At 41.2% G+C, this 24207-nt stretch overlaps 1 protein-coding gene across 2 annotated transcripts in view; it reads right to left on the bottom strand.

Moving 5' to 3' along the window:
- Positions 1 to 23968, bottom strand: part of SYT10 (synaptotagmin 10) — a 44416-nt gene extending 20448 nt beyond the window's left edge. For both annotated transcript variants that reach the window (XR_010362663.1, XM_064420918.1), the window contains exons 1-3: positions 23642 to 23968; positions 11807 to 12164; positions 5217 to 5781 (exon numbers count right to left, since the gene is read on the bottom strand). Coding sequence is in view for 1 of the 2 variants with exons in the window: in XM_064420918.1 (XP_064276988.1) it covers positions 5217 to 5781; positions 11807 to 12164; positions 23642 to 23792 (1074 nt within the window). In the remaining variant the exon portion in view is untranslated. The remainder of the gene's footprint in view (positions 1 to 5216; positions 5782 to 11806; positions 12165 to 23641) is intronic.
- Between the last annotated feature and the right edge of the window lie 239 nt (positions 23969 to 24207).

Raw genomic sequence — 24207 nt, 5'->3', positions numbered from 1 at the left:
GATTTTGCAGTGAGAAACTCAGAGAGCTCTCAGGGCACAGCAGGTCAGACAAGTCATGTACCTGCAGCTGCCGCAGCACTGTCTGGATGCAGAGATATTAAAATCCCTTGAGGAAATCATGCCCTTCATTCACCTAATATTTATCAGTTTTAGGGTAGAGTGAAAGTAGCAGTTTGCCTCTAGAAAATCAAAATATTAGAATAATTTGTCATTTCAAATGAAAAGAAACATTAAATAATAATAATAGAAACCTTCCCTGCCTTCAGCAACTGGACAGAAGCCCACCCTTTCTCCATTGCCTTTTCTAGTTATCAATCAGACCTAAAGCCGTTCCAAACATAAATGAAGGTCTCCAAAGTGTTGAAATAATGATCCAAAGTATTCTCTCACCCGCTCAGCAGCAGCATTGTCACACGGATGCCTTCTATCACTGGCCCTGAGCAGAAATGCAAGTGCCAGCAGTTCTTGGCTTAGAAGGGGCTGTTCCCGTTTACAGATATGATCAATGTTCCTACACTGGCAAGCCCTGAGTCTTCCACACTTCCACACTCAGTATTTAAGGTTCTGTTGAACATTTCAGGTGCATTTCCACAGACATTCATAGGTCTAAGTGCATTCTGATGAAGATGGGTAGCTGTAGGGCTTGGCTACATTGCTGGTGATAAAAATTTTCCTCATAGTGCTGCTCCTTGAACACTTGGAAACAGGACAATCCTTAAAATGTGGCCTCAAGGTTGGGCTACAAAAAACACCTCTGTCAGCTCTCTACCACAACTGCCTTACTCAGGGAAAGGTCTAAGTCTTTGTCCACTTACAAAACAGGGGAGATGGAGAAAACAAAGCAAAGATTATGCTCTGGGTGAAATTCAGAGGTGGGCTTCATTCTTGTTTGATGAGGAAATCTATTTCCATAACGGAGGCCAGCAGCCAGCAGAATTACCTGGTTTATTTCCCACTCTGGCAAGTGTTTGATATAAATTAACTGAGATAAATGTTACTGTCCTACTTATTTAAAAATATATATATATATTTAAGCACTTCTGTCTTTCCCAGTGATGTTATTAATTATATTCCAATTGCTTTAGAAGCAGCAATTATGCACCACAGACATAACATGAAGACTATGTCCTTACAAAATCTGCTTTTACATTCCACTTCACAAATGAGCAAACTGCAGTACTGAAATGTCTGGTGTTGAGGAAATAAATAATAATCAAGTTCCATCTGTCTACATGAGATAATTCAAGAAGGTACAAGTACATGACAATTTGATGACTAAGATCCCCAAGAGACTACCACTGTTGGAAATGGGAATGTCTTTCCTCTAAATTCTGAGCTTTAATTTTTTTTTCCCAGTTGCATGGTTTCCTATCATTGGCTACTCTAACAGACTTCACAGGATGCCTTCAGAAAAGAATATCTTTCTGACAGTGACTTGCCAATGTTTTTAGGCAACAGCATTAGAGGAAGTTTCCAAAGCAGGTGATAATTTTAAAAAGCATTATAGGAACCTAATAAACGTTTACATGCAGAAATTGTTGGATCATAAGCAGTGGACTTCTTGCCTAGGAAATTTAAAGTGACTGACTATTAGAAGTGCTTGTTAGTAATTCCAAAAGGAGAGCTTTCTTTTTTTTAAAGTATGCAGTATATTTTGATAGTAACAAAAGCTCAGAAATGTATGCAAAACTTACAAGCACTTGACAAAACCAGAAGCCTCATATGTTGATTAAACAATCCATTTGATTTTTTTTGTTTGCCTGTAATGTTATGAATTAATTTTCTCAAGTGTAGTGAGAATTACAGTATTCCAATATAATGAAGAACCTTCACAGGTAGTCCAAATCTGACTATTGATTTTTTTTCCTTTTTTTTTTTAATTAATCAGGTGAACAGAAGCAAATGATGGATTTTTAATTGAAAATTTGATTCCTTATTCAAGCAAAATTTGGGGACATATATATCTAAGATACTTTTCCTACACTACTGATTTTGCTATAAATTTACATTAATATTCAAACTTTAAGAAAGGAATATGCTTTAGCTCTTAAAACAGTGCTACCACATATTATATAACATGGTATGTTTTTAATATAGAAATAACAACAACAGAATACAACAGAGAAACAATGGTATGAATGAAGAAATGAAGGCAAAAACCCAAACTACAAAATGTGAATAAATATCAGTATCTGAATACAATGAGAATAAAAATGAGAGTGTGTGCGGAGGCCAATCCTCCACTTCCACAGAATAATTTCAAATTATTATTAGGAGCAAATAAAGTGTATTAAAACTGTAGATTCACACAGAGTCATTGGGTATAGAGCCAAAAGGACTCAGTGCAACCATCCAGTCTGATTTTCCCAGACTGTATTTCCTGTACCAAATAAAAACTCCTTATAGCTGGACAAGCAAATCTTTTAAAAATTATGTTAGTTACTGACAAAGACTTGTTGTATAACAAAGAATCTCCTGATCTCCTGTGGCAATTTCCTTCACAGGCAAAATGTTGCAATTCATTTGCTTGTAAAACTCTCTAGTAGTGTTTAAGACTGCAGAGTTTGGCCTCATAAGAATCGACTCTTTTCACACTGGTGATAGGAATTGGTTTTACCCTCATTTTATCTTCTGAGTAGAAAATTCTTGACTGTGGAAGAGATATAAATGATTCACTGAGGAGAGGCTGCTTCCATTGGGTTTTTAAAGTTTTGGACTAATTCTTTAATCTATCACTTGTATTATTTTCCACATCTATCATTTAGCAGCAGCATGAGCAGACCACTGGGTGTAGAAATCACATCTAAACAGAGACAAAAAGCTTCTCAGAACATACAACAAAACAGAGCACAGGTGAAGAAGTAAAAGCATGAGAGAAATATATTTGCAGAATGACATCTTGGTTCCTGGGCTCTAGTGGGTGTCTATGGCTTTTTCCACTCACACACCCTGCTTGGTTTGCAAGGACTCTTTATGAACACCAAAGCATATTTGCTTGGATTAGAATGATTTTCCACCAATTGTAGAACCGAGTCTTTATTTTTCAAGGTTTATCAAAGTTCAGTTGACTCTGGCCAACACTAGTCATTTAACTGCTGGTTAGTGACTTTGGTAAACTTTATGTCTGGTGTTTAAGACAGTGAGTCCTCACTGATTAACATCTCACACAGTGTTTATTCCTTTGAAGGTTTGGCTCTCTCAACTTACACTTTCTGAAATGACAAAACTAGGAACCTGTATTCCTATTTCATAAAATAGCTCAAGTAAAACACATGGCAGCACATTGCACATACACTTACTGGACATCTTCTGGGAAGGCTTAATGTTTCCAGAAATAAAATCAGTTGACAGTTTCTTACGTAATTTTCTGAGTATAGGGTAAGGCTTGTGAAAGCTGATGAGGTTACCCAGCACTAGAATATATCTCAATTTTGTGTGCCCATTGTTGATGGTTTAAGTAGAGACAACCTTTTCAAACACATGCGGCACTTTATACTGACTGAAAGGCTGAAATCCAAAACCCTCATGTTTTCTTTTAAGCTTGACACAGAGGAAAACACCAGGAGAGTGAGTTGGGTGTTAAAACTGCATGTCTTAACCTTAACCCTTAGTGAGGAAGGAACTTGAATCAGGATCCAGTGCCAAATTTAGCAACTATTTTCATCCATATGTGTATTAGTGTCAACCCCAAATGCATGATCTGGTATGGCATTTCCATCTGCTCAAAACCAGTGACGAACAGTCCAGAGATTATTATTTGCTGAAACCGTTCTAGTTATCACTTAAAAATCTCATAGACACACCTGCTGCCAGTGACCAGTGCTTTTAAGGAATTAGTAAGGTATTAAACACAAAGCTAGAAAACACAAAGCTATCAAAGCTAGAAGAAATGCTTTTAAATGGTTATGTGGATTATTATTCCAATACCTTAAACACAGATTCAATTTTAAGCTTGAGAACACTATTCTTAAGTTTACCTTAAATCTATGGTTGGTCAAACTAAGCAGACACAGAACCAGCTATGTGGAGGTGTGCTGAAGGCTGTTCAGAGCAGTTTGGTAGGCCCAGCATTTGGAATAAGTAACTACTGTTGTGACTTCACATTTCAAAATTGACTCCACTATTCAACATTCTCTGATATTTTTCTTTCCTCAGGGATCACAGTGCTCGTGCTCAAACTGGTGAGGACATATCAGTGCTCCTTGTCCTTCTAATCACATGCAGACCTGGACCTGCCTAGCAGGTATGAACATCATGAAAGCCTTTGGTGAGAAAGGCATGGGGAGTCTCTGGCTGCAGAAAAGGGACAGTGTGAAGCTCCTGTCACTGATGTGTAGCACTGGTCTGTCCTCCATTCACCCCTGTGTGGGAATCCAGCCCTGGGATGAGTCACACTGTTTGGATACACCCACAGAACCAGGGATGGCAAAACTTCTACATAAATAGCATTCTAGTTGAAAAGAAACTGAAACAAAAATCAAAACAAACACCCTGCACATCACTATTTTAACTGGGATTTTTCCCCTTCAAATGCCCACTAGGGAGGTTGGTTTTGGAATTCAAGGTTAATAAAGCAATATCTGGAGACTGCTGTTCTCTGGTAGCCTGTCATTCATCCTGTCACCTGTGCACAGACCTCCTTTTCTTGCTTGCAACAATAAAAAAAATAATTTCTATTTCCTAATTCTTCTTGCTTGTGCCTCTTGAGTTTTTCTAGCAACCATCAGCAATGCAGATAAAACTACTGGGGACCCTAAGTACAGTGCAGTCAGAAAAGAACATTTTACACTTCAAGCATTTTCAGCCTCTTTTCCTTACCAAGGTTTCTAACCTATGAAAATCTCCTAAAAAGAGCAGGATAGGATGGGCCCTTTTTCTTAATAGATGGTCACTTTGCAGGACAAGATGTTTTGCCAACAGGAAAATGTTATTAGTTCTGGCTAAGGAATGACTTTCATGATGTAGCATTTAATTAATAAATATGATTTATATACACACAGTGAGCCATAAAGATGACAGTATGCTCCCAGAAGATTTTTTGGTAATTAAATTTTTTATCTTCCCAAGCATTATTCTCTGTGCTCAAAGGAAAATATTGACAGCTCTTCTTTTTAAATGTTTTTTATTTTGGACTCTGCTGATAAACAGGGTACACTGCCAAAAACTACAAAAGAGAAATGAAAATATGATGTTAATGCTTTTGTAACATTACTTACTGTGGTGGCACAGTGGATGTCTTTCCATACATTGGCTTCCCTGGAGAGATCTGAGACTTCAAAAAGGTTATCAAGAATAACTTCCCCAATCATGTCATGTCTAGAAAATCTGTCAAAATCATAAACACTGAAATGCAATTTCCTGTTGCTGAGCTGATCATAGGCTACAGGAAACTGAAAGGTTTCATCAAAGACTGGATTTAATGTCTTTCTGTGAACTCGTGTCTGAAATTTCTTTTTCCTGTCTGGAAGCAGATAAATCTTAACGTAGGGGTCGGATGTTCCTGTGAAGTCTTTAGCAGGCAGATCTAAGGCTTTGACAATTGTGACAGCCAGAAGTTCATTCTCATAATCATACCGGAGAGTGAAGTTAAGTTTTCCACATGTTTTCACATCTTCTTGTTGCCCATCAGAATCCACAGACTTCTGTTTGTAGAGTTCTGGTTTTATTCTCCCAATGCTGGTTGTGGTCTCTCCCCTTTGCAAAACCGGGTCTGTCCCCATGTTAAAATCAACACTGGACACTTGCATCTGCCTTGGCAAGTGCCTCCTGAAGGAATTGTGCCTGCACACACACACACAGACACAGACACAGACACACAAAAAACAAGCCGTGGTTATCTCTGGGAAAAGACAATCTCAATAGAAAACATAAGAACAAATTAGTGAAAAGAATAAAAGAATTAAAAAATAGTCCTCTCCACATCCCCTTCAGTGTTTTGCAAGTGTTCAAGCATCCTTGAGAGGAAATGATCATTCAGAATTAATTTCTTGGCCCAGGAGACACCCACTGTCCCAGAAATAAATATATGTATAACTTTGCTTTCAGACTGTGCAGTTGAAACTGAATTCATGTTCTTTCACAGAGCAAGTTGACAGTTCCAACATTGCATGATCCCACTTTGCTAGGGCCTGAGTAGAGTATGGTCACACAAGAAAAAAAAAAAAAAAAGCACTTGCAGAATTTTCATCAGTACTCTCTGTCTTTTGAAGGCATTCCATGGTGGTTTTCCAATTAAATATTTACCAGCCTTCACACTGATGACTGTAAAAAGCACCTGAAAGGGAAATGCAGAGCTGTGTCTGGAGGTTTTCAGCATAGTGCTTTGCCATCCTACAACATTTCATATTCGCTTGCTTGGTGTCTGCTGCACTGAGGTGCAAACTGCTTTCTCCAGAAGCACTGGGAATATTTTGTTCTGCTTGCAATGCATTTTAGAGTTTTGCCAACAATTTTATGCCATTGCTTTTTCTTGTTTCCTTTTGTTCTCATGGTCTGCCATGTATTAGAAAGCTGATTCCTGTGCCACTAGCAAGAAACAGTATGTTAAATTCCTTGCAATTCTGACTACAATGTTGCATAAACATAAGTACTTATGGGCTTATCTTGGCTCATGAATCTGAATGGAAAGTTGTGCTGTTCCTACTGAGTGAAATCAAAACCCTGGTGCGCCATACAACCTTAGAGTAGTATAAAAACACTGGACAAAAAGCTTCACAGCATTTATCAGCAGCAGATGCCATTATGACTACACTACACAGTTTATTTTTTAGGCATTTTCACATTTCCTTGGTACTTCCCTACCCCAACAATCTGTGCTGCAGAAGCTTACCACCTCCTCCTGTGAGCACACTCAGTTGCCATTGAAGAACAATCCGATTGTCAGAATTTCCTCTGCTTTTTGCAATCAATTGCTTATTAATGCCACACCTAGCCCTGCCTTATTGCTTGGGTTCCCTGTGGTGTTGTGTTCTGAAAACAAGAGGTGTCACAGCTGTGTGTTTCTTTCTTTAAAACAGAAATGCAAATTGTCCATTTGAAAGCAACCAGGACTCATTTCATAGATATTATTTGTATTTTTGCTGTAAGTGAAGAGGTTGCAGAAGGCAAGAAGCACAAAACTGCTGTAGTTCAGCTCAGCAGAGATACAAGAGGGTAATCTGCAGCTATTAAATAATAGACAAGAATGTTTCCCCTTTCAGCTGTTTCAGTCCTGCTAGGTGCAGGGAGCAGTCCTAGCTCAACACAAGAACAGAGCAGGGAGAGCTACATAGTCTAGACTTGAAGTAGCTCAAAAAACCCCAGGTGTTTGGATGTGAAATTTAGATGAACAGTACACCCCTCCTGTAAAACACTTGGCCTTTCTTTCTTTACCGACAGACAAGTTGAAAGATTTTCTTCTCTCTTGAATGTTAAAACTCCCTGACTTCGTAGTGTCTAATTTCCACATTGGAATGGAGTGAGGAATGAAAAATCCCTGACTGGTCAGAAAAGTAGGATATTGTCCTCAGGGAGTTTCACAGCTGTTCTTGTGCTTTTGCCTCCAAGAAGCACAAGAACTCGTGGATGTGCCAAACATGGGGAAGGGGCTGAACTCCACCCCAAATGCAGCACAATAAATTCCTGAGCAGGCAGCAGTTTGGGGACTATCTTTTTTATATCTTTGACTCCTAATGAAGTCCAGGCAGACCTGTGTTACTGCTGCTTCTGTCAGTGCTAAGGAAACCTGTGCAGAGAGGCCTTCCTGAATGTTCCTCACACCTGCAGCTGTACTGAGATGCCCACAGGATCAGGCAGTCATAGAATAGCTTGAGTCAGAGAGGACCTTGGAGATCATCCAGTTTCAATGCGCCTGCCACGGGGGACCATGTTCAAACCCTGTTGTATATAAACAGTGGCTAAAACTGCCTTTGCAGGGGAAACAGTGAAGCTGATTATACATCAGTTTGAGCAGAAGCAGGTACAAATGACAAATTCTCTTTCCTTCAACTTCTCTTGCATTTTTGACAACCTGGGTTAATGAGAGCAAAAACAATGTATGAGACCCCCAAATCTATGATTCCTAAGGTACGAGCTTTCTTTTAAATTTTCAGACTTTATGCACTTCAGATCCTCTACTGAATTGTTGTGAGATGTCACTAAGTAAAATAATGTATTTGTATGGCTGTTCCCTGTAGGAATCAGCAGCACTTTTGCTCTAGTAAGCCAAAGTCCTAATTACACAGTGCCTAGTATCTGTTCTGAGTCACAGCATTTCACCAAGACAGCTAATTGGTCTGCTAATTATTAAGATGTTTCATTGTTGTCATGGTAACATATTTATCTTCTTTTGTTCTGCAGTAACAAAGGGATTAATGACTGTGATAATGAAATACAAGGATGTCAGAAAACCAGGCTGTTAAAATATGGCAGAGCTACCAACATATGCAAATCCAGGTATGTCAACCTCTACTGACTCTTACATGCAGCACTCCTATAGTAGACTTGCTTTCCATAACAGAACAAATTAATTTTGAGCATTAGCAAATCTGTACATAAATTTAATACAAAACTGTATTTGCATGGGCAGAATGACACTATGAAGCTGACTTCTAACTCAGTAAGACTGCCACATCTGTGACAAAAGGGAGGGATAGGATGCTGATTTATGATATGACTTGAGATTTATGAGGGTGACCTGGGTCTAGCATTCCTAGATGGCATTAGAGCAATCTTTTGGCCCAAATCCAGAAAAGAGCATGGTCACTGGTGGTATTTAGACAGAACAAAATCTTTTCCTTGCAAACACTAAAACCAATAGATATGTTTGTTTGTCTTTAACCTTAACAAGCCCAAGTATCTCACTTTTGCCTTCGTGCCTCTTGGGAACTGACTGGCTCATCATGTTCCTCTCTAGCTGACACTAAAGGGCAAAGAGCATGTTATTGGAAAATACAGGTGAATGTTTGAAAAATGGATTTCCATAGAAGCAACAAACTATATTGCAAAATACTACCACAAAGTATGGGAGAAGGCGGTTGTCAAAAACACAGAACAAAATTATTTGCAAATAAGCCCCACTACTGCAGTTCTGCTGAATTGGTTATTTGGTATCAAGGACTAAAGAGTTTTTAACAAACAGGTCTTTTCATATTATCAGGGACTATGAAAAATATGTAGTTATAACTAAACAGAAATGTATAATTTCCCTATACTAACATGTCTCTGTGTTAATGTAACAATCTTAAAAATGTGATCAGGCACATTTGATTGTTGCTCTGATGGCTTATTAAAATCCTCATGCTTCAATTATAATTGCTTAACATGGATTCATTTATTTTATTAAGAGCTGATGGCTGCATGAAGCCATCACAGAACTGGTTGCAACCCTTTAATTTGCCTCATCTCAGGTGAGGTCAGTGTACAGGAGAAAATCCAGACAGCAAACATTTCTCTCCGACCCTTTGTCAATAGAATACATTTAGGAGAGGGTGCATCTGAATCCCTCAGGACTCCTGAGGACAAAGCTGTGCTGCATTGAAAATGGTGCAACAGAAGTTGTGCTACCTCTGCATCTGCCTTTGGCTCCTTTTTATTCAGAGGCTCCTGGTCAAGAACACCAGAGCCAGGTTTCAGTCATTTTTCTGCTACATTGTTGCCAGCTGGGCTTAACACACACACACAAAAAGAATGAAGTAATTCAGAAACTTTGTCTAAATGTCCAGCTTCATTCTCATGCATGATTTTCTTGACAGCAGCAATTAATATAGACTGTTAAGTTAGGACTCGCTTAAGGCAGGCAGGGCCTAGGTAAAATGTGTTTACAAGCAGAAAGATCACAATTTCTGGGTAATTTTTAAGGCACATGTCATTCTAAACATGTTTTGTAAAAGGATGCAGAATTTTTCACCAAACTCTAAAAGGAGATGATGTTTCCAAACTCCCTGCTACTGACTGGCTGTGGTGGGACAGTCAGTTACTCAAAGCACAGGAACTGTCCCTTTCGGAGGAGATTTAACCCTCATAATCTTGAGAAAATAAAAAAGAAACCTCCCTTACAAGGTTGCAGAAAGACTGGTATTGATAGGAAGTTTTACTTATGTAAAATTGTCCTTGGCTTCACAAATATTTTGTATTCATTTAGATCCTAGTCCAGATCACTCTAGAGACCTGTGAGATTTTCACTGCCTAAAGTAGATCTGGAGCATATCCCTGGAACTTCTTTCTTCCCCTACAGTACAACTGGGACTATTCAAGTCCATTTTCCAGCCAGCTATTTCTTCTGTCTATTCTGGAGGTCAGACAGTCTGAACACTTGCATTTGATGGATAAACTCTTTCAGTTAATGTCCTTTTAGGCAGTTGTGAGCTGGGTAATGGGCTTGCCATGCTAAACTGTACCAATTTTTGCTCCTCTGTGTTTAGTGCAACAGTTGCAAGTTCAGAATTATCCGAGTGTCGTGGCAATGTTCCTCAGTGTTTGGATGCCGTGCTCCTGCTCTGAGCAGATGGATACAGTAGCAGGAAACAGGCACAGCCAGGGTAATGTGGCTTGAAGCCAGCTGGACAGTCTCATAATTCAGGAGATGCTTGGGCTGCTAAAGTCAGTCAGACCTCCTCTGGCTGGAGTGCTGTCATTTTGGGAGCTTCATGTGCCTTCCTCTTGGCTGGTCCATGAGGTTGGAATAGCTGAGAAAAAGCACTTGAGCACTTACTGCCACAACAAGTGCACTGAGCTGGCAAAACATTGTCTTTAGGGCTCCCAGGAGGCCAGCAAAGTGTGTGCCCACTCAGTGTAAAGCATGTGTCTTCTCCTTTTGCCTCTAATTATTGTGAATGTGAGCCTTTTCTTTCTTTGGGTTTAGTGGGTTTTCTCATGTGGTTGGTTTTGGGATATTTTTTTTTTTTTTTGGTAGTATGTGTTTTCTTAGCAAACAGCATTTTGAAAAAAAATGCTACTTCCTACACAGTATCTGTACTGTAACTTATGGCATTACACAATACTTCAGGCGCCTCTTTTAAAATTAATTTAAAATTAAGGCTTTAATTTTCTCAATCTTTGCTTATAAAACAATCCCCTTTTTGTTCCAGGATTTGATCTTTGCAGTTCATTGTTTGTTTCCATGCATTAAATTTACTGACAGTGTTTGAAGAAAATCCTATTTGAACCTATAGGTCCCTGCAGGTCTTCAGTGCTTTTCAATATAAAGTGGCACCTAACGCAAAATTAAAATTTCACTTCAATACTAAAGAAACCACTACGGAATGCTGTGTGCTTTTCATTTATTTATAGACCTATATGGAATCTGTACAGCTTTAAGATCAGTCCATAAGGATGTGTATTTTTTGACTGGAATTTTAATTCCTTCATAATCAGCAAACCATGTCTTCAGTGTGCCATCAATAATGAGTCTATAATTTATTTGGTTGAAAGGGAAATTTACATCCGCAAAAACAACTGATATGTCTATAAAAAACATCTCTGTGAAAATCTAGACTTGCAGTTCTTTAAAAAAACCACTGAAATATGTTTTCCTGTAATCAAAACCCAAAAGGGAAATGCTTAAAGCAGCAATAGTTATCTTTACAAAGTAGTAGAAGATATAGATTTCACTTTCATATGTTAAAATGATTATGTAACTGAAGGTATGCTAAATGTTCCAGAATATTCTGTCCAAAGAACAATGTGGCTTCACATTCACATGACTGATGTTTTACCCATAACTTCTAAATAACCTGTGAATAATCCAGGATCCTGGAAATTTTCAGCGGCGTTCCTGCTCTACTTGCTCCCGGGAAAGGTGCCGCAAGTGCGAGTGCCTCTGACCTACCTTGATGAGGACGTGGGCTCCGTGATCTGCCTCTGCATCCGAGCATGTCTGATCAGGTGCTCCTTCAGTGCGTTCTGCACCTCTGCTGGTATATCAGGTGAAGTGTGGCTGATTTTCAGCGCAGCCTCAAGCACCTTGGTCGTAGGTTTCCCATTTTCTTTAACTTCCTTTTTCTCGCTGTTCTCCAAAACCTCCGTGGGAGCGCTGGAGCTGCTCTGCGGGACATTACTGGCACTGGAGGTGAGAGGTTTGCTCCTCCAGCAGGGCCAGCACAACTTCCAAAAGACAAAAAGCGAGACCACCAGCAAGGCGAGCCCGCAGAAGCTGACGACAACTGCTAAGAGACTGACTGAGACATCTGCAAGGAATTAGAAACAAAAAGCATTGTGACAGACAAACAAGCAGAGAAAAAAAAAATTAAAAATGACACAGGCAAGGAGATAGAAGCATTTTTATTATTATGTCTGTGTAGAGCTTTAAAGTCCTATTAAAGATTGTGAGTTATTTTTTCTTTTTCTTTTTAATATCCAAGCCTGTACCTTTAAGATGTTATTATTTTCAAATATCTGCTTCACAAACATTCCTTTAGTTGCTTAGGCCAAGGGCCAGTATGTGTACCACTCGCCACATACTCCTAAGACATCCTTAGGAATTTTCCTTCTCAGGAAGTAAGGAAACAATCCCAAAATCTCCCAGCCATTGTTGGCTAAAGATGTTGAGATCAGTAGATGTGAGAAACATTGACCTAGTTTTCTAAAGCAAAGTTATTATAGTCAAACAACAAATATCCTCATTGAGATTTAAAGCAAACACATGAGAATTCTGTTCCCAAATCTAGATTTCTAATTTTGAAAACAAGAACCTGTATAGACAGTCTTCTCCTTATGGGTAATGTACACATCCCTTTGCTTACTGGCTTCAGATGGAGGACACAGATGCTGAAAACAACAACAATTTTAATTACGGTCAGAGGTTGTTGACGCTTAGTTCTTCAGAACATATATTTAGAACATCAAGAACACATTGATGGAAAAGTTAAGCCACAGTCGACATTTTCTATCAGTACACATGAACGTAGATTAAATCTAAACTGCTAGGCTGATGTACAAATTTTTTTGAGATTTGCCAAACTTCTGACTCTGTGTGCCAACTGCTTCAGAAACATTTTAAACCTTAACATTTAGGCGTAAATAGGAACAAGATAAAGTCTGTCACAAATAAGAGATTTCTGTGGTTAAATCATCAGCTCTGGACTAAGGCTGTGTCAGACCAAGATAGCACAGATATATCAGTATCTAAAATTCTGCTGTGAAAATGCAGCTGGCTTCAGAGAACACAGTGAAATGCCCCGAGCTGTACAGAGATCATGCTGTACACTGAGCCACTCTGGCTGCCCTGTGTTTGACTTTTGCTGCCAAAACTGCTTAGAATATCCAATAGCCTGGCCAGAGATAGGAGAACAGATTTCATAGCAACAAAATTCCATGGACACACAGGAATTTTATGAGATGGTGGATCACCAGGACTGCCAGTTGAGCCCTAATTAGGAGTTTTATTCTATGTGACATGCTTCCATTTGATTTTTCCAGTATCCTGTAATATTATAACCAAAAAATCCCTTTCCTTTTCAAAACAGCCTTTTATATCCCTTAAAATTTTTCACTAAGCCCTGCTTAAACATTTCTCAAATAATGGCTGCCTCTGTTTGTTGCAACAAGTTTTGACAGTTTAACAGCTAATACTTTGTATCCATAACTCCAGGCTACGGGCTACTAAACTGAACCACTAGAAAAGTGCAAAGAGAGTTTGAGCATATTTTTATAGATACATGAGCAAAAAGGTATGGATTAGCTCCATGAAACAGTATGTACCTCACTAGTGCTTATGAGAATTGAAGACAGAAAGATGAAGCAGAATGATGAAGATGGAAAGCTGAAGGTGAACATTTGGAAATGTTTTCTTTATTCATATATAATATCCAGATGCATCTCTCAGTAACAAACACCAAACTTACCGACCACTCCTCATGAAAATGTGTGAGAAAAGCAAAAATGTATAGAAAATGTTCTAGTCTGGAGATCATACCCTTCCAGCCAATTCGTAGCCATGGATCAGGAATTACAATAGGTAAATTACCATTTTTAGTGGTTTCAGCAGCTGACAGACATTAATATCAAGGAGAGAAGCTCTTGCATGACCTCAGTTATAGGGAATGGTCTGTAGTTGGTTGATTGACAGACGCCAGAGGCCCATCAAAGCTGCTCTGTCAGCCCCCTCCTCAGATGGACAGGGGAAAAAATATAACAAAATAGTTTGTGTGTCAAGATAAGGACAGGAAGAGATCACTCAGCAGTTACTGCCATGGGCAAAACAGACTTAACTTGGGGAAATAAATTTATTACCAATCAAATCAATGGTGACTAATAAAACCAAACCATAAACCACTTTCCTGCACTCCTCCCTTCTTCTGGGGCTCAGCTTCACTCCTGCTTTCTCTGCCTGCCCCCTGCAGCAGCACAGGGGGACGGGCAATGAGGCTGCATCCATTCATCACACACTGTCTCTGCTGCTCCATCCTCTGCAGGACCCTTACACCCTTGCCCTGCTGCTCTCCTGCAGTGTGTGACACAGGAGCCAGTCCTGCACACAGTGGGAATCCTCACGCACTGCTCCGGGGTGTCCCTGCTGTTGGGAGCAGACCCTTGGGACCACACTGCTCCAGCACGAGCCCACTGCAGGGTCAGGAGTCTTGCCAGCAAACCTGCTCCAATGAGGGATCCTCTCTCTTTCCACAGGCCCACAGATTCTGCCAGGAGCCTTCTACAGGGTGGGCTTCTCAAAGGGTCATGGCTCCCTTTGGGAATTCACCTGCTTTGGGATTGGGATGGGCTGCAGCAGTGGGAGGCACCTCACTCACACCTGGAGCTCCTCCTCTCCTCCTGCTTCACAGACCTTGGTGTCTGCAGAGTTGTTCCCCACAAATTCTCACTCCCCTCCTCCAGCTGCTGATACACAGTAGATTTTTTTTCTCCCCTCTGAAAAACATTTTCCTGCAACCCCTGTGTCTGGGGGGCTCAACCTCGGCCATCCTGGAGCCAGCTGGCCTTGGCTCTGTTGGATGTAGGGGAAGCTTCCAGAAGCTTCTCAGAGAAACTCCCCTCCTGCTACCAAAACCTGGCCAGGCAAACCCAATGCGCAGTCAAAAGCAAATTTAATATATCCACACAGAGGTAGGCCTCACTGAAGAACTTTCTTTAATAGATTGAACCAGACTAATTGTCAGGCAACCTGGCCAAATTTTTTTCGGTTCTCAAAGAGTGACAAAAAGTAGAACTCTTGAAAATGTTGATGGTCTGTCAGAAATAAATAAAAATTAAGAAAAAACAAAAGAGAAGAAAACAAAAAATAAAATCAATTTTGGGTGATTTCCAATATTGCCAGCTCAGTTTAGGGACAGTTGGCATAATTAGGTTATATTTTGAGAGGAAGACTTTTAGAACTGAAAATTATAGGGGTTTTTTTCCATTTGGAAAATGTTGAAGGAGGATGTTTTAACAACTTTGAAACTGCTGGAAACATTTCAAAACCAGAAATATGAAAATTGATCCCTTCCAGCAGAGCTTCAATTTGATGAATAGATACTATCAGCTGAAAAACATTGCATCAAAGCATTTCTAGCCAATTCTAATTTAAGTTTTTCACTGCAAGACATTTTTCAAGCCTTCAAATAACTTCTTGTCTCCTTTCAACACCTACTCCTGTACTTCAACTTTCTCTAAGCTGTTTTTCTGGATTTCCATTAAGCTACTTCAAAGTTGAAAAAGTTCCCAAAATCTTTACAGAAAATATGTTTTATATCTGTAAAATAATCCCATGAAATATCTAAAGTCTCAGGTGCAGAGATAAGGAACTAATTCTATAAACAATAGTAGTCTCAATTTTTTTTGCTATTTTATTAATAAATTAAACAGCCTCACATATTGGATTTCATAGTGCAACAAATACAGGAAATATTTGAATGGCAAGAAAAATTACCAAAAAATAGTTCTTTATGGAAAACTAGTTAATGACATTTATTTGCACAACTGCTGAAAAGCAATCACTATGCCATGAAATAAAAATGGACATAAAAAGCATATTGTTTAATGTCCTTCCTTCTGTCAGTCACTCAACTGAGCAATTATGAGACATTTGTAGTTATGTCAAGAGTGAAATCATCTGAAGAGCAATCAAACCCTTTGTGTGTTGGGCTGGATATGCCTCTTATATTAAGGTGTTATAGGAAGTTTGGTTGAAAAATGTAGAACATTAAGAAGAAGTTCTGAAGGCCTGGAGCTTCTTCACATCCTTGCCAAGGAATCCTGATTGGGAAGAAAAATGGGTGCTGGAGGATGGATTTGCCATCAGAGCAGGGTTGCACTTCACATACCAAAGAATTATTTTGATATAGAACTGGTGACAAATTCAAAGACTGCCCAAGTTTTTAAGGACAGAGGAGATAATGCTGGGACAACATTAATTGTCAACATTGTGAGTAATGTTCTCACTGCTCCAAAAGAAAACAAAAACAATCTTGCACAACTCTTTCTGAACTGGTAATTGCAGATTGTCTGCCATGATTGAGATTTACACAGAACATGACATCCCTCTGAAAATTCAGAAATATTACGGGATTATGCATTTCCCATTCTTGTTCTCAGGCTTGGTATACTTAGGAACATCAAGAAGACCTTTTTTTCTCATACCATCTCCTTCTGGTCAGTGGGAGATCTTCCAATGACTTCATTTCACTCTTGGTCAACTCCCTTTACTGAACTTTGTCCTAAATGTCGTATTTGTAGTCTTGATAAAATTTAGTAACTAAAAGCATCCTGTTTCCTCATGGTTTTGTGTTTAAAACTACCCTTTCAGGATATGAAAATTTGGACAATTTTATATTTCTCATTTAAGAAAGGCATGTCTATTGAGAAGCCTCAAAAATTCTCTGTATTTTTATAAACATCCTCTGATACATTTCTACTATAAAAGTCTCCTTGATAGCCAGACTTTTGTATCATGCAAATACTTCAGAAACATCCCCATGGTGTTGATTTTTTTTTTTTTCTTTTCTGCATGCTAGGTAATGTCTTGAGCATTGGGTTTGGTACTATGGATTTCAAAAAGTTTTTGTTTGGAACTTGCCTCAGAAAAGATCTGCCCATGGATCCTTTTGCAAACATGCACATTGGCAGACTTCCATTTCAAAACCAAATTAAGGTCACTTACATTTTAGGCAACATATGCCTCATGAGGCTGAATTTAGAAAAACATACTCCACAAACCTGTGATATTGAATGGAGAGAGATGCACCATACGGTGCTGTGATGTGGATGCCCAGGTGTATGAGGGTCAGACACATCTGACATGTCTGCAACCTGTGTTCAAACATATTTTTCTTTAACTTTGAATTTGTTCTGTTGTTCATCAAGCTGTAAGGTACTTCACCCTTTCCATAATAAAGGAAGTCTTGTGTAACACCAGGATTCAGCTCAATCGGATAAACTAATGTCTCTGATTTTCTAGGATTTGAAGGGAAGCAGGGCCTTTATAAATTATAAAAGGTCTGGGGCCAATAAATCTCCCCTATCCCCATGTAGATGAACTAGTTGGTTCAACCCATCATTTCTGCTGCTCAGTTTTCCTTGGAGAAATTTTAAGCATATAAAAACTTGCTGGTATTAATTTTTACTGTGCATTAGCAGATCTTCCACAATTACCCCTGTCTCATCCAAATCCCTTCAGATGGGGACACAAAGTGCTAGCATGCCTCAGAAAGGGGCAGGTGCAGAGTCTTGTATTTTCTCTCTCATCTGAACCTGTCAAAACACCTGACTTCTATCAAATGGCAAAAAAAGCTTTTCACTTAAAAGTGTAGGTGTGACCTCCTCTCCTGTTCTCATGGAGAAGCATCCCTAGATCTTCCTCAGACTTTTACTCTGGCCTTATTGTGAATGTGTTCCCTTCCTGTTAATTCATTCTGGTGTCTGAATTTGTTCCACACAGTCACCACTATCTTCTGGCTGGTAGATCACTTTTTAATGCTAGCAGAACTCTGTGATAGCTTTTTTTCTGACAGGAGGGGAGACAAATGAATTCAGGGATCACTGTGATTTACTACATCATCACAGCATGCAGAATTATTAATCTTTTGTCAAAATCAATTTATCTAACCTATATTAGAGATGATGGGTCTCACTTTTGCCTGGCTGGGTCTGTACATTATTGGTCTTCACTCTCAAGGCTCTTTCTGGCCTAGATGCTTTTCTGCTTGTTGACTCTCACTGAATCTCAACAGAAGGGACTCTGTGCTACACCCACACCTGCCCATTTAGCTTTCCATTAAATGAAAAAAACCTACAGCCTTATGCTTTGTCCCATGCAGTTCTCACACTTTTGAGGATCTCTGTGTCTGCAAGAAACCCTCACTATCCTCTTTCAATTAGAACATACCATGAGCTCACTGGGCTGCTGTTCAGGAACTGTAAGGAGGTTCATGCAGCTCAAGTGTCATCTTTGAATTGCCATGGCTATGTTTATTCTTACTCAGCATTATATAACAAACATCTCACACATATGACAGGACCCAGGGAAACACTATGTCTCCATCATCTTTACAGATTTTTTCTCCAGATGGTATAAATCTTTCTGTATTTTTCCCCTGTATCTCATTATGAAATGTGGAGAGAGTAAGATCTTTTGTAAACCTCTTGTTTTCCTGTGTATCGCTGCTGTCTGCATTGTTGTGACTGCCTTCAATTTTGCTGTAAATAAATCTGGTCTCAGTGGTACATTTACCCTCCCTGTTTTGCCTTTATGCTGCTGAATTAGATGCATTTCTGGTTTTCACAGCTTTTTAACACTGATTTTGTAAGTTATGTTTTTTGGTAACCTTGCACTTTTTTTCCCACTAAGCCTTATTTCTCTGATAGTAACATTAATCTAACCAGGTGATGAACTGTATGGTAAATAGTTTGGTTGGTCTGTTAGCTGTTAAAATGTTTATTATTTGATTTTCTCACATTCCCCTCTAGCAGAGACACTGTTTCATTTCTCTGTAACAGAATGCTCACTTGTTTCACATGACAGTTACTTAATCACAAAGAAAAATTCTCCTTTCTTGTATGACAATCTGATCACAGTAGCCTTCACATTTGTCCAAGCCGTTTCTCATCCCCTTCATGCTTACTTTGGCACAGTTGAGCAGAATTTACAAGCACTCTGTGGGGTAAATCTGTTCTTCCCCCTCCCCTAAATAGATCCAGGCAGTGCAAGCACAGCCACAACTCACTCTGTGGATGTGCGTGCACTGTGTGCCTGAACACAGCGTGTTCAAAGGAACCAGGACTAAATGTAAACTAAATCAGCTGCCATCCAGCAGGCTGAGAGCTGTCAGAGAAGCTTCTGACAGCCAACAGGAGGCACATGGCAGCTACAGCAAGCGGACACAAGACATTGCTCTCCATGGAAGAGTGAGCCTGTATTACAGACTGGCCATGTGCAGGATGCTCCAGCGCTTTCTTACTCCCTCTGTACTTTTAGAGCAAATTGTAAATCACGGGTAGGGTTAAAAACTTGGTAGGTTAAACTGTTATGTTAACAGAATAACTGTCAGTAGAATATTTACATGAATAACAAATGATCCCCTAGAAGCTGATGCTCTTTGCATGGTCAACTTTCAAAAATCAATTGTCTGACAAGCAAAGGAGCAAGAGTGAACATCACTCTCAAGATATTCACTACCCACTCTAGTGGGCTAAAATATGCCCTCAATGTTTATAGCAGAGCTGGGTTTCCAGCTCTGTAATAAACATTTTTCACCCATGGGAGCTGATAATGAGAGAGTAAAGTTTTGCATGACCAGCAGGCCTAAAAAAAGGCAAAGAGCACAAAGTACCCACCATTTTCAGAGGACATAAAATGAATTTTAAGCATGTGTCCCTAGAGCAGAATGTCCAAACTCCTCTCATTATGCTGTATGCAACTGGCTTAATTTTCAGAAATGCTCACAACTGGGACCTTTGATGTGCTTGGTTCCACTGAAAATGAGGAGGGATTCTTAGCTGGGAAAAATTAATTAGAGTCCTTTGTTAATGAGATAACCTGAGCCAAGACACCGGTATAACCACGTTGCATATATGAGTTTGGGACAGTTATAGAAAATTAATAATTTAATAAGTTTAGCGATAAATTTTATTATGTGAAATCCTGCACATCCAGCTCCCATTTATTTTCCACCTAAACTCTTATAATTTACATCTTAATTATTGTGCCCAAATGTACATGAGGTGTAAAATAAAAACAAAACAGCTGCACATCTAATTGCGCATTTTGCCAAAAATGTTATAACTTTCCGAAGAAAGCTCACAGTCATCTAATCATACAAAGAAAGGTACTATAAATGTAAACAGCCCCCTAATCTTTTCACTTGAGCATTCCCCTGAGATGAGCAAATTAATAGTTCTTGTCATTACTGGTGCAGAAAATATAACAGCAGATGTCTATATTCACTTGTCTAAAGTTCTTAGAAATTTATAAAATTTTCTGTCTCATGACGATTATTTGCTATGAGTTCTGTAGATTGATTGTTCATTACACTAAATGTGATTACCCCTTCTTGACCCAAGCAGTAATTGAGGGTCCTAAGGTGTTAGTGCTGGCACTGAGAGGGAAAAACCTGTTGAATAATCAGTCATTTCCTTGATGTAAACCTATCCGCTCCCTTATTGGCAGGAAACCTGAATATCTCTCCTTTCTTGTTGCCACTTTCTGCTTTGTTGCTTCATTTTTTTACACTTTGCCTTCCCAGAGCCATACTTACTATTTTTATTTCTGACTGCATCTCCTGCTTCCTCTTGTTTGTTTGTTTATCTTTTTTATGCTTCTTTCTCTCATCTAGGCATATACACTATTAAAAAAAAGTCACTGCCCACCATCTCTGCTTCCCTCTGAAACTTCTTGTGTCATGGGGTCAATATTGTCTCATATTTTGCTTTGAGCCTGTGATTGGATGATGCGTCTTCTGCCTCAAGTAGCTAATTCCTCTGAGAAGCTTGGCTGCTTTTCATGGTCTAGCTGAGCAGAAAGCTATCACCACACTCACTAACATAACCATACCAATGCAGTTCCGGCTGCATTTCACAGTGTTTGCAACTTCCAGAACATGTTTTTATCCTTATATTAAATAAAAATGGTCTCCCTTCCTTTTCACCATCTGCTCTTTTACTTTCTGAAAGATTGCTTGCACTGCTCTTTCCTTTTCAAACATGTGTCTCCTCATGGTTTACAGAATCAGAGAATATTCTGAGTTGGAAGGCACCCACAAGGTGATCCTAGTCCAACGCCTAGCCCTGAACATGACTATCCCCAAGAATCACACCATGTGCCTGGAAGCATTCTCCAAATGCTTCTTGAGCTCTGTCAGGCTTGGTACTGTTTAGACTTCTCTCCTTTAGTGACATCTCATTAGTGTTTTTTGCCTATTCTACCTTTGTGATACTTTTAGGTATCCTTTTGAGACGAAGAAAACGGAATGAACTTAACATTTCCACCTTTAATGAAGAGGATCTGTGATTGTTCAGGGCTCTGGACACTGTTAGTTTTATCCATAGAGATGACAAGGAACTCTATGTGGATTTGAAGAGGAGATATGGCATGGCTTACCTTTCAATGACACCACTTCTCACAGCTTAAACTGTATTTAGAGTATTTCTGCTCATAAAATTGATACAAGTTATATTTATGTCTTGTCTACCTAAGTGTTTACATGTTAAAATATTGTCAATGACAGTGTCTGGTCCTCCTCTGGAGTATTACTGTATGTTTAATACTCTATATTATTATACAGTATTACTACATGATCATTAGCAGTGTTATTAATGAGATAACGCTCAATATACTGTGCATCTCAATAAAGCTGACAACCACCATCTAATACTGGTTTCCTTTTAAGGGGAAAAAGTGAGATTCAGGAATTCAGCTGAGATGTGGCACCCAGTGGTTCCAGCTCCTGTTAACTATATTTTTTCCCTAATCCAACAACTGTAAGGTAGTTAGGGGTTACAAGTGGAAACCCAAGATAATTGTTGACTTTCAAAAAATGTTTAAAAAGAAGCTTGTCTTATACACAATGCAACATTGAAACAAGTGTTGAAGATTCACATTTTCAAAACAGCAGATCTTGGTTTACCTCCTGGAATGTTTTGTGTCCTTCATATCTCACCTGTTTATACACCGACTTTGCAGAGCCAAATTTTCCAGGCTCCATAGGGTAATGCTGTTTTCATTCAACCTTCTACCATTCAGACCATGAAGACTAACACAGAGCATGATCCGTGCTGGAGGAAAGGCTGCAGCCCCCTCTCCCCTCCTTGCCTTGCTGCCCTGCCCCGGTGGCTGGGTTGTGCTGGGCTGACTCGGAAGGGTCAGACAACAGAGATTTTCATCTGAGATACTACAAATAACCCGAAATTTGCAGTAAAATATGTGGGTATTCAAAGAAAAGAAAATGACAACCAAAAGCCCATCAGCTGCAGTGGCAGCGTCAGAGCAGCTGGGGCACATGCTGAGAACCTGCTGCTTTACATGACCCAGTGTTAATTTAATTTGCACTTGGCATTTGCTGGCCATAATGCAAGCTGTTAATTTGCATTTATGGATAGACAGTAGAGGTTATCAATCCCACCTAGCAGAAACTAAGCCCAAAACTTTGAGCAACTTTCAAGCCCTGTCCTAAAAATAAGTGCCGAGGAAAACAAGGTGTCCAGAGAGCATCACACAGGATAATGTAAAAGTGCAGAGTTGGTTCCAAAAGGTGCAGAAAATCCAGATATCAGGCATCAAAGGCATCACTATTGGGACTCAAAATCTTAGTTTCAATATGACAATTTTTCTGAATTTGGAATGTTTAAATTAACCCACATTTTCTCCTTCCACCCTACCCAAATTTTCCTGGGCAAGTGTCCTGGGCCAGACCGAATCTCTGCCCTGACTCCACAGGTTCCCACTGCCTGTCAGACAGCTCTCCTGCCTCCCCCAGCGATGAGCGGAGAGGATGCAAAACGCTCAAACCCCACTCAGAAAGGGGAGACTGCGACATGTGCCGAGCTGCGCCCCGAGCCCTGCTGCCTGCCCGCACTGCCCGCCGCCCAACCTGTTGCCCGGGCCCCAGTGTCGCTCGCCAAACGCAGAGGGACGGCCGGGGACAAGAGACGGAGAGCGGGTGCAGCCCACGCGTGGCGCGCCCGGCGCACGGAACCGCTGCCCACCCGTGACAAGAGCACGGAGCGCAGCCCTCTGCCCGCTGCCCACCCGTGACAGGAGCAGGGAACGCAGCCCTCTGCCCGCTGCCCACCCGTGACAGGTGCACGGAGCGCAGCCCTCTGCCCGCACGGCCCCGCCAACACACGCAGCATCAGCCCGGCGCCGGGCTGTCCGTACAGACAAACTCCCGTCGTGGGGAAAACCTTGCCGGAGCGGAGCTGCGAGCGGCAAACGAGAGAGCTGCGCGGGTACGGAGCCGTCTCTGGCGGCGATTTCTGTCCCCTCGGCACCTGTCCGCGCTCCCCGGCCCCACGCCCGCACCCTCGCCCGCTGCCCCGCGTTTGCCCCGCAGCGCCGGTGCCCGCCCGGCGCTCCCTCGGCGCTCCTCGGCAGCCTCGGCGGGCTGCGAGAGCGAGCCGATTTTCAAGCGGGCTGCGTGCCTGCCCCCACCCCGTCCGCCCCCTCCGCACGCAGGGAAGGCGAAGGAAAAAGTTGCGCTCTCCGGCCGCCCACGCCTCGCTGTCCGCCCCGCGGTACCTGTGCCGCCGATGCCCTGCCGGGCGCTCTCCAGGGGGAAGATGCCGGCGCACTTCTCCCGCTCCACCTGCCCGCCCAGGCACAGCTCCGAGATGATCTGCAGCGCCTTGTGGCAGAGGCTGCCCACGCCGTCCTCCGCCGGGAAACTCATCGTGTGGCCCGGCCGCCGCCGCTAGGCCATGGCCGGCGCGGGACGGCTCCGCGCCCGACCCGCGCTGCCTCCCGCGGGGAGCGGAGCGGCACCGAGCGGCGGCGGCGGCGGGAGCGGCGCGAGTGCACCGAAGAAGTAGTGAAGGAGCGGGGGGAGGCAAAAAAAAAAAAAGAAAAAAAAAGGGGGGGGGGGAGGGAAAAAAAATAAAAAGAGGGGGAAAAAAAATAAACATCCACTTAGCAACGCCTTTTGTGGCTCCGGGCTCCGGCAGGCGGCTCGGCCAATGGCAGCCCGGCGCGGGGGGCGGGGGGCCCTCGCATCCCCCGGGAAACTTTTCCTTCCCCCGCCCCGCCGCCCCGCTCGGTGCGGAGCGGTGGGCGGAGCGCTGTCCCCTCCCGGCCGCAGGACCCCGGCC

The sequence above is a fragment of the Passer domesticus genome, chromosome 5 (genome assembly GCF_036417665.1).
Source record: "Passer domesticus isolate bPasDom1 chromosome 5, bPasDom1.hap1, whole genome shotgun sequence".
Classification (NCBI taxonomy): domain Eukaryota; kingdom Metazoa; phylum Chordata; class Aves; order Passeriformes; family Passeridae; genus Passer; species Passer domesticus.
Note: the sequence above shows the minus strand (reverse complement) of the source record. Positions and strands in the feature narration are given on the sequence as shown.